Source organism: Hordeum vulgare, chromosome 2H (assembly GCF_904849725.1).
Source record: "Hordeum vulgare subsp. vulgare chromosome 2H, MorexV3_pseudomolecules_assembly, whole genome shotgun sequence".
In the NCBI taxonomy this organism is placed as follows: Eukaryota; Viridiplantae; Streptophyta; class Magnoliopsida; order Poales; family Poaceae; genus Hordeum; species Hordeum vulgare.
Genome location: NC_058519.1, coordinates 623,090,766 through 623,101,834, shown reverse-complemented (window position 1 = coordinate 623,101,834; position 11,069 = coordinate 623,090,766). Strand labels below are relative to the sequence as shown.

General features: G+C 43.2%; 2 protein-coding genes across 2 annotated transcripts; both read right to left on the bottom strand.

Annotated features, from left to right (window-relative positions):
- Window positions 1-1,198: 1,198 nt before the first annotated feature.
- On the bottom strand, window positions 1,199-4,197 carry LOC123428806 (transcription initiation factor IIB-like). The gene is made up of 6 exons (XM_045112946.1): window positions 4,050-4,197; window positions 2,197-2,457; window positions 1,987-2,117; window positions 1,751-1,839; window positions 1,485-1,570; window positions 1,199-1,394 (listed from the first exon to the last, which is right to left on the bottom strand). The coding sequence occupies exons 1-6, from the start codon at window positions 4,195-4,197 to the stop codon at window positions 1,276-1,278; spliced, it is 834 nt and encodes a 277-aa protein (XP_044968881.1). The 3' UTR covers window positions 1,199-1,275.
- A 4,799-nt stretch (window positions 4,198-8,996) lies between these two features.
- LOC123428805 (BTB/POZ and MATH domain-containing protein 2-like) lies at window positions 8,997-10,139 on the bottom strand. Its single transcript, XM_045112945.1, has one exon. The coding sequence runs from the start codon at window positions 10,137-10,139 to the stop codon at window positions 8,997-8,999; it is 1,143 nt and encodes a 380-aa protein (XP_044968880.1).
- Window positions 10,140-11,069: the final 930 nt, after the last annotated feature.

Here is an 11,069-nt window from a genome sequence, read left to right as displayed (position 1 = left end):
CGAGATCATCGTCGAGCTGTACGTGTGCTGAACGCGGAGGTGCCGTCCGTTCGGTGCTAGATCAGAACGGATCGTGGGCAGATCGCAGGACGGTTCATGAGATGGCTCGTGGGGCGGTTCGAGGGACGCGAAGATGTTCCACTACATCAACCGAGTTTAATAACGCTTCCTGCTGTGCGATCTACAAGGGTACGTAGATCCAAATCTCCTCTCGTAGATGGACATCACCATGATAGGTCTTCGTGTGCGTAGGAATTTTTTTGTTTTCCATGCAACGTTCCCCAACAAAAAGTACGTACATATATAGTCCATTTCTCATATGTGAATCTCTATTGTGAATATTGTATGTTGAATATAAATGTATGCTTAGGATATGGCTGCAAAGCAAGCAAGGTTCTACTTTACCTATTTTTATTCAATGTGAAGCTGTTCTTCAAAACTTTATCAATTCAAGGCGCGAAGCTATATACACACAGTCGCAGAATCAGAGGTTTTAGAGGCAGTCAAGTGCTCAGAATTTGGATCAAAAAGGACCAAGAAATTGACAATCTGTGTCTGCCAAACCGCTTCAGACTATTCCGGTAACCTCCTTGTAAAGAGTATTTCATATTGTGTTATCGTAAATAATTTGCTACCCATGGTGGTAGCTACACATGGCCCTAATTTTTATCTCTAATTCAATTGGTAAATTATTTTGGACTATGAAAAATAACTCTATAACAAAAATATCATGACTTTGGACCAGGCAGACAAGCAAACATGCAATTATGCTAAGAAGGCAAGCAAAAAAGACCGAGTGAAGTGAGAAACACCCCTTTCTACACAATGAAAAGGCACTTGTGTCGAAAAGGTAATAAAAAGACAAAGAGAAGTGATAAAAAGTCATTTTTATACAACCAAAATGCACTTGTGCCATTGCCATTGAAACCCAACACCTCATATAGAAAAAAGTGCAATTACACCTAAGGCTGTGTACCTACTACCATGCATAGAAAATCACCTCTCGTTGTGTTATTCACACATATGATGTTATATGGTCCTGCTAAACTAACATGTCTACCCATTAGTGGTGAGACTGGGTTTTTCTTTGTTTGTTAACAATATTTATGAAAGAAACTAAGATATCAAATTGTTGTATTAAATAAATAAGGTTTAAATAATTAATGTACATATTCAAAAAAAAATGATGGCCAACTAGTTAAACAATAATCATATATTTTGGTACAACATAGTTCCTATAAAATATGACATTTGACATCATGTTGGAATCTATACTTATTTTCCCTTTGCATGTTGTGTTGTGTATGTTTCTAAGAGCCATGGAGCATAATTATAAAGTTCCTTGTGACAAGATCTAATGGTAATTTCTGTTAATCCGGCCACAAAACATATATCTGCAAAACAAGAATTATGTTTGTGAGAAGATATTCACCGCATGCAAATAATCCATACAAATAAAATACTATACAATGAAAATCTACTACCTTTAATAGCCACCTTGTCACGTGGTTCCATGAACGATTTAGATATTAAATATATTATAGTTCCAGCTATTGATATAGCATTCCTTCTGCATAATAGATTTATCATTATGTATACAATTGCAAAATATAAACATGTTAATTGGAGCATATTAAAATTATGTAATAACACAATTGATACCCTTTCATTACTAATTTTATTTTCACTTTTTTGTGCATGTATGAATATATAGATTAAGTAATGTAATTATGCATTTGATAACAAATACCTTATATCAAGTCTCTGCACTCGATTTGCTGCTTCTTCTGCTGCTTGAATCGCTTTGTTTGACATTCCAAGTGTTGAACAAAAACGTCGCTACAAAGTGTGAATTATAGGGTAAAGTTTTGATAGAAATTATTACTTGAACACATTTATATTCTACTACCATCTATAAAAAATGAACTACTAGGCAAACTTCCTAAAAATATTATGATGTAATGAAGTAACTATGAAAATACGTACCACGAGATCCCTAGGACGAACACTGTTGATCTCCATGGATTCGCTTTTCTTCTCTTCAATATGTTGTACTAGTAAATATTTTGCTCGAGAAATTTCCTTTTTTGTAACTCCGTTAGTGACGGTGCAAATCTCTATTTTTAGATAGAAACAAAGAAGATTATTGATAATGTATGATAAAATGTTCATATATTCCTATAATAAATTTCATACCTTTTATAGTTCGAGGCTTATTAGCTTGCCTGCATGCTATGTACAACCAAGCAGCACAAATAGAATGTTTCTTCCTTACATTAAATATCTTAAGATCATTTGCTTTCATGTATAAATTTGTTGCTTGAAGCTTTATGTTATCCACAATGCCCAACCTAAAAATAATGTGGTTAATTAGTTCACCTAGTTTTATGCTACACTTCTTATTCGAATTATGTTTATTTTTGTGTTCACTATAGTATAAATATATATTATAATAAACTTTGGACAAGTCAAGATAACAACCACATTAGTAAAGAATATTTTAACTATCTTAAAGTTCACATGGACACATAATAGATCATTCCAATATATTAATATTACAATCATATTTGTATAGAAATATATATATATAAATACTAGTAATTAATAAATTTGAATTTAATGTACATAAGAATATGAATTCACCTGTCGGACATATCAGCTATATAGTGAATTGCATTGTCGGGTTGATGGGAAGAAAAATCAACACACTTTTGTATATTTCCGCGAAAAGATTTGTGTTGATCAAATATGTTGTTCTCTAATCTCATAACTGTTGTAGAATTATGCCTTGATTTCAGAATATTTGGGGTTTTTACTATAGAAATAGGGTCATAATTATCATCATTTGATGCTAAAGGGGTAAATCTATGCCAATCTTTCTCATCAATGTAATGACTATCCAATACAAGACCGCATTCTGAGCATATGGTATCTCCAGTTGCGCGATCGAATACTATCACTGTGCTAATGTTACAATCTTTACAGTATGACGATTCCATTAGAATGTGCGATTATGAAGAGGCACAGTTTGAGGAGGTTGGATAACTAGGAAACCACTAAGACTATAACCAAATAACAACTACATTTATGCTTTAATGGCTTGTGTGCTATTCCACATTTATAAGGCACTAAGCCAAAATGTCATAAGCATGACTGTGAATAGTATATATTTTGTAAGACCCACTTAACTAGAAGGTGGTTGTCTCGTCGGCATACAAAAGTTTATATGCAGTTTGGTAGATTAAGAAAGTTTATGTCATATATTTCAATTTAGCTAACGTAGAAGTTTAGTTCAAGTTGTAAATAAAGTGAAGAAATTGCATCAAGGTACAAGTCAATTATATCAATGTTGAACCACCTTTATTGGCAGTAAATCAAATTTTAACCTCCCGCAAGATTGTGCTAACAGAAATTAAGGTTGACAATGCTATGAGTGTGGTTTTTTGATCTTCCATGTAGGTGTATCCTCTATGCTCACCGTTCTGATAGCATCGAGTTGCACAGAACTATGTCAGTCATTGGTTTTTACACAAAATAATGGAAACACATCTGCATTTGTTTGGAAAGAAATTCTCTCTTATTTTAATTAAAAAAAGTTAATGACAGTGATAGGTTCTCAAATATTGCAAAGATGACGCTAGTACATGTACGTCGAGAGGTCCGTCACCTAATTCGAAAAGTTAGTTGCTTTTTTTAGAAACCAGCAGGAGCTCTACCTTTGCATTAAAAAGAAGAGAGTTGACCAGCTTATAAGGAAAACTGGTCGAAAACCGATACATCAAAACACGTGAGCCAAGGACACTGCCGCCCACGCGGAGAACCCGAGACCGAGGTGACAAAGGTGGTGAAGGGGCTCCCACGACGACGCCTACAAGGAGGGAACGACGTCGTAGGACACCATCGACGCCGGCAACGATCGAGGTCTTGCAAGGATTTCGCTTGGAGCTCACCGAAACCGTCGTCACAGCAGCCTGTCTAGCAAACCGTCTTCGGCCACATGTCGACCGTCCTCGCCCAAGCCGCCAGCTCAAACACGCAAGGCAGCTCACCGCCACCAAACCCTCCCGCGACCGCGCACCCGGGACCACCTCCCCGGCCTCCACAAGCCACCAACCCGCCTCCCGCGAGGCCGAGGACAGCAGCTCTCCTCGCCACCGTGTCGTTAGTTGTTACACAATAGTGGATGCACATATGCATCTTAGTGACTCAACGCAGATCTCGTCCCTCTTCTGGCAAATTCTATTGTTCATCTTCTCCTAGCAACACATGCAATTTCCTCTCCGCCCCTTTCCGCCACTCCACATGCCTCACTCCTGTTGAAGCCCATGTCACTGACGCGGATGTCTAACCTGAGAAGGAACCCAAAGGAATAGCCCCCGACCCCACCATCCGCACCAAAGAAACCTCATCGTCGACTATGCCGGGTTTTTTCACTGTTTTGACCCACGAGCCGAAAAAAATGCACACAATGAACTCGATCTAAAACTTTTTCACGATCTGACCCTTTTAGAAACGCCAAAAACCGTGGCGTTGCAGACGAATAAGGAAACGCCAATCCACTGGACGTTGCAGGCCTTATGTGAAATGCCAGTCTACTGGACGTTGCAGGGCCTATGTGAAACTCCAAGCACGCTAGCGTTTCTGGGGGGCTCTGAAACGCCAAGGACGATGGCGTTTCTGGGGGGCTATGTAACTGCCCAGCGCCCTCTACTTCGCCCACCTCATGTTCTTTCCTTCTTCCTCTCCACGAAAAAGCTCTCCCTCCTCCTCCAGATCCCCCCTTCGATCTCCCTCCTCCCCAACCGTTTTGTTGGTTCTTTGGGGCAAATCGAAGAGGTCGGTAAGCTCCTCCAATCCCTCCAATTAGTTTTTGCAATGACTTTGTATGTGTGTAGCTTTTTCTTCCACTAGGTGTACGTATGTTTTGAAGTAAAATTTATTTTGTGATTGTTAATAGGTGTAGTTTATGGTGTCTCTAGGTGTAGTTTTTGGTGGCTATAGGTATAACCTAGGTTTTGTTCATATTATTCGCATTAGGTTTATGCCTAGGTTTAGTTCATATTATTCGAAGAGGCCGGTAAGAATTTTGTTCATATTATGTAGGATGTTTCTGCCGGATAAATATCCGGGTCTTGATGTGTACTACGAGCAGAAGCATCGTGCGGTGCTAGTTGAAAGAGGAGAGGTAATTATGATGGTGTTGATGATTATTTTTCTATACTCCATGATTTTTATATTGTAACAAGTTGAGTCAACTAACAAATTATGCATTTGTTTGTTTAGGTTCCTCCACTACTTAGTTTGAGGGGGCACAACCCGAATGAAACTCTTTTATATGACCCTCGTTACGAGCCTTATTTTAGAAGAACGGATCTTCTTCAATTTGTGCTCAACTTTAAAGGCACACCACCATGGTTGAACGCCACGGCCCTAACCGCACTTACGGACCGTTGGAGGCCGAAGACGCACTCTTTTCACCTTCCTCTTGGTGAGATGAGCATAACCTTGGAGAAAATTGCTATGATCACCGGGCTTCCTATCGAGGGCAGGGCTCTTACAGGGAAGGTTAGGTCAGATGGGTGGAGACAACGGGTTGCAACATTGGTTGGTGTTGAACCTGAGCCATGGACTGATGAAACTAGGAAGGATCCTAGGCCATCCGGTGTGTTGTTCTCTTGGATACAGAGACATTTTCGCAGGTGCCCAAAGGATGCTAGTCCGTTTGTTGTGGAGAGATTCACGAGAGCTTATCTCTAGAATCTTTTGACCCAAGTGATGTTTCCATATGGCACTGGGGACACAGCCTCATGGTTGTTCTTGGATCCTCTTCGTGACTGGGATGTTAAGTGGAGTTGGGGTTCGGCGGCACTAGCCTTCTTGTACCGTCAGGTATGGCTTAATATCATGCATTTTCATTTTATTCAATGGGATATGATGCATTTTCATTATATTAAATGGGTATATGTTGCATTTTCATTTTATTAAATCTGTAGTTGGATGGAGCATGTATGAGGAGTAAGCCGATGTACAGTCTTGGAGGTTTCGTCTGGGCCCTACAGGTTTGGATGTGGGAGCGTATCCCTGTTGGCCGGAACTTCAGCCTTGCTCCGGAAGAACCTTGGAAGTACCCATTTGACGGGGATGAGGAGCGATACCCCACTATCGCATACACATGGGCTAATGTCCAATGGACGAGTATCGCGGCTATGGGGCGGTATAAGACATACATAAGCGAGCTTGACATGCTAACTTACGAACAGGTAAATGCTTTATCAAATTTGTTGATTTTTTTTCATGGATGGTTGACTAACTTGTTGTTATGTAGGTCAATTGGAGGCCGTACACGGTACTTAGGCAGTTCCCTCTAAGCAACATGTGCCTTCGTGACCACCATCTTTGGCGTGTGCGGTGCCCGATGATATGCTTTTATGTGGTGGAGTGGCATCTTCCTCATCGTGTTTCAAAGCAGTTCGGGGTACAACAACGCACCCCGCCGGATTACGTCGAGACAAGTGTGAAGCTACATAAGTGAGTATTTTGTATCATGTGTTTCTCCTGTTGATCAATGTCTAACACGAAAAAATGAAACTGATGTAGTATTCTAATACTTTGTAGGACAAACCGGCAAAGCAATAAGACTATCATCAATTGGGAGGAGCACCACATGACTTGGGTGGACATCTGGAATGCTCAGAGACAACATTGAGTTGAAAATGATCAAACACCCGACACTGACGAGGCGGCATACTTAAGGCATTTGTAGTGGATGCGTACAGAGTACAAAGTTATCCATAAGGCTGTCTGGACTCGTTTCGATTGCTTGGACTTGCTGTCGAGTGAGGCTGCTGATGCTGCCTTCAACAATTCAATTAGGGAGACAGTTGTAGCGCATCTTGACTATGGTCTTCTCCATGACCGAGTGGTACGTCCCTCCTTTAAAATATGAACAAGTGTCATTTATTCGTGGGTGGTATGTCACATGTGTTTTATCCAGGGCATGGAGCTATGGAGATGTATCAACGATAGTAACGTGGTCCTTGGCCGTGCCCCATGTCCACAAACAGACGGACTTGTTAGAACTACTCTGCAGGTTTGATGCCTTGTTAACCTTTGTTTTGTCGTACCTTTGTTAGCATATTAACATGTCATTATCTTTTCCTTGCGTAGAAGGTCGTCAATCGTTGCCGCACACTAGCGGCTTTACTTTCTTGCCACGGTCTTTCGTCCACCGATGTGAGGGCACGTGCGCAGTACACGATAGATGTGCAGTCTTCCGCTCGTCCGTCTGCCAGCTGTCCACGGTCCTCTTCCGCTCGTCCGTCTTCGAGTCGAGCACATGCTTCTTCTAGCCGAGCACATGTTCCGCATCCAAGTTTGGGAGATCGGAGATTGAAGAAGAAGAGGAGTCAGACAACGAGGCCGCGGATCCATACTTCATTGAGTTTGGGGCTTCGCGGATGGAAGATGCTCCGCATCCAAGTCAACCCACTCAGGCGACGGAAGAAACACGTCGAGCTAGCTCAAGGAACATCCGACGTCCTGGCTGGCAGAATAATCCAGAGGGCTACGTCACTAAGGGCAAGATGGCTGGGAAGAGAGGGAGGAAATGAAGTATGAACTAGTGTCATGTCATGCTAGTATGAACTTGTCTTATGGAGTTTTATGTAGTTTCAAGTTTGAAGTATGAACTTGGGTTATGGAGTTTTACGTAGTTTGAAGTATGAACTTGTCTTATGGAGTTTTATGTAGTTTCAAGTTTAAAGTACGAATTTGGCTTAAGTACTTTGAAGAATGAACTGTGAACTAGTGAATTTGTCTTATGAAGTTTTATGATGTTTCAAGTTTTATGAACTAGTGAACTTGTCATGTCATGCTACTTATACTTTTGATATGCGGATGGTTGAATGCTATGGTATGGGAAGTGCTAGTTGGAATCAAAATCTTTACTGAAACAAACTAGCAAGTTGGAACATCTACTAACTTCATATTGTGTGTAAGTTGGAAACGTTTTGACAGTTTCTGGTCTAAAGAAACGCCGAGGCCCCTGGCGTTTCTGTGATGGGCTGCAACGCCAAGAAGGCTGGCGTTTCTGCGGTGGGTTGCAACGCCACATTACACTGGCGTTACGGTGGTGCTAGGAAACGCCACAGTAGACTGGCGTTTCATAGTGGGGTAGAAACGCCACGGTTTATGGCGTTTTAAAAAGGATTAGATTGTGAAATCTTTTTAAACTAAGTTTATTTTGTGCACAACTCCAAACAATAGGTCAAAACAGTGAAAAAATTCGACTATGCCGGCAACGTTGCAGCTAGCCATGCCGCCCCTGTTCCTGACAAGGTCCTGGCTGAATCTCTTCGAGATGCATCTATTGCTTGCATGATCCCGGTCTTGGCCTCGGGGCTATGGACTGTTGCTCGGAATCGACTGATCAAAATTTTATTTTCGGGGAACTGATAAGTGGCTGAAGTGCACAATAATTGGGTTGGGCAAAATGAATGGTTAGTTGACCTGATGATCGACCTGAGAAGACCCCTGTAACTAATAACTGAAATTCCTATTCTTCCCTTTGCCCAGGGCTCTTTGTAGTTTCTTCTTCTTTGTGCTTGCTTTGTAATCTCTTCCGCGTTGGCAACATAACAGTATAAAAAGAACAATAGAACAAGTTCACAACCCAACAAGAAACAAAGAATATATGAAAACAAATTCTTGTCATGTGTAGTGTAAAGTGCAAACTCAGGACAATTAAGCCGTAGATACGACCTGCTCTTTCTCACAACAACGAGAGCTTATAACTGTATAAAGGCTTAAAGAGCTTGATATATAGCACACCAATTGGCCTAAAGTTTCAACATTCCAACCTAAAACAAAACTAGCTATATCGATCAGATCAGCGCTGTACAGCCGTGTATATACGTATCATAATGTTTGACACTGACAGGTTACCCTAATAAGTATAGGTACCATATGCATGCATGATGCAAGCAAAAAGAAAAGCCTCACTCAGCGCCACTCGTGGATGCCACGTCCATGATCCTCCTCGTCGTCGGAGGAGTGGCGCCTCTGGACGTTAACCTCTTCTTTATTGCGCTGTGTATATTTCCTAGGTTACGCAGCAACCTCAGCCCCCTGCGCGCCGCGAAGTTCCGGCACGCCTGCTGGAGGTCGTTGCACGAGTAGGCCTCCGCGATCTCCATGAGCGCCTCCACGGTGGAGTCCTTGATGAAGTCGCCCAGCCTGCACGCGCACATCAGCTTCAACCTGTCGATCAGGTAGTAGTCGGCGGCCGCGAACAGCCGCAGCGTCACGTCGTACGACCCCCTCCCCCCGGCGGCCTCGCCGGGGAGCTCGTCGGTGTAGATGAAGTGGAGCACGCCCCTGAACGCCTCCGCGGTAACGATGCCGCCGCCTACTTGGAGAAGCACGTCCTTCCCCGCCTCGCGGCCGTGCCCGTAGAGGAGGCCCTCGAACCACGACGACTGCGCCGCCACCACCATCCGATGCGCCTCGAACACCTCGCCGTCCACCTCGAACCGCACGTCGAAGGGGGCCTTCCGGCTCGCGAGGAACCTGATGGCGTTCTCCCCATGGTTGGACGGCGGCGGCGGCGGCATCTTGACGAGGCCCGGGCGGTTGACGGCGAGGCTCCTCCTCTGCGCCCGGTGGATCGTGACCGTGCAGCGCACGGTGATGGAGTCGGCGTGGATGGCGCCCAGCGCCGCGCTCTCCAGCTGATACCGGGTGATGTACCGCCGGATGCCCCAGCTGTTGCAGAAGGTGTCGTACTTGCAGGCCCGATCGGATCGCCGCGTGTGCCGGACTTCGCCGTCGGGGCCGAGGAGCTGGAAGCTGAACTCGGCGCGAACGGGGCGGAGCTGCGGCTTGTGGAGCGTCTGCGCGTAGAAGGCGATCCACGCACCGTCCGCCGTGCTGTAGCCGTCCGGGTAGAAGCGGATGTACCACCGCCGGCCATTCACGGAGAAGTGCTCCGACAGGATCGACTTGCCGACGCCGATGCCCTTGGTACGGCTGTAATCGCGAATCGTGAACTCATGCGTGCCCGTTAGCTTCGGCACATCGCTCACCGAGCCCGTCACCGCCGTGCCGTCTCGGCCGTCGGCAACAGAAGGGGCAGCTGCCATAGCGATCAGGGCTGTTTAGGTAGCGATCGTCGGTGGCGATCGCTAGCGTTAAATATATATGCAGTACCCTCGACCGTCACGATCGCACATTGATTCAAACTCTATTCCCAGCAATCGTCGGACCGTCGGTCTCCGTTTGATTCAAAGCTTCAAACTCCATGTCATCAACAATAATAACTTTCGAACAGATTAGAGGGTGCTTGGATCCAAGGGACTAAAACTAGTCTCTTTATAAGAGGCTAAAGTTTCAAGCACACCTGACTAAAGAGAGGCTAAAACTAGTCTTGAGGCTAAAATCTTTTAGTGATCAGGGGTACCCCTACTAAAATGTGCATTGTTCCTCTCTCTCCTCATTTAACTCCTGAGGCAAGTTCTGGATTGGAGGGTTTGCGGGATAATAAATGCTCGTTAACTCGATTTTAGTCTCTTTAGTATTTGGATCCAAGCATGGATGGGGCTAGCAAGTTTTAGTCTCATTACTTTTAGTCACGAGACTAAAACGTATCCAAGCACCCTCCTAATCTAATATCATTCTGAAACATCAGATTTGTCCAGCTGTGTGAAGTCTTTTATTACGGAAAAGCTAACGTCCACACGCGTGGCACGAAGCAACATGGCCCGAATGCCTTCATTATCATTCATTTTGTCACGTCAAAACATATGACATCAATGAAAATATTTCTTATTTTTGTTTAAAAATGTTTTATCTCCTAATTAAAAATCCAATCAAAAATATGTTTTCATCATTAAATCCGTCTCGACGAGATCTTTAAAACTAGATATCATGTTGATATGTTTCGATGAAAAAAAATGGTCAAAAGTTGCTATGATGTTTACACAGTAGTTGCTATAGTGTTTACATTAAAGTTGTCATGACATGTGTTGTCTATTTTTTTCTTCTAGATTTAAAGCTACCGTTATATTTTTAAC

Coding starts and splice junctions, on each gene's coding strand:
- LOC123428806 (XM_045112946.1), bottom strand. CDS start 4,197: ATGCATATGTGCATCCACTATTGTGTAACAACTAACGACACGGTGGCG. Junction 2,458..4,049: donor CGCGGGAGGGTTTGGTGGCG/GTGAGCTGCCTT, acceptor ACTTGTCCAAAG/TTTATTATAATATATATTTA. Junction 1,395..1,484: donor TGACAAGGTGGCTATTAAAG/GTAGTAGATTTT, acceptor CTTGTTTTGCAG/ATATATGTTTTGTGGCCGGA.
- LOC123428805 (XM_045112945.1), bottom strand. CDS start 10,139: ATGGCAGCTGCCCCTTCTGTTGCCGACGGCCGAGACGGCACGGCGGTG.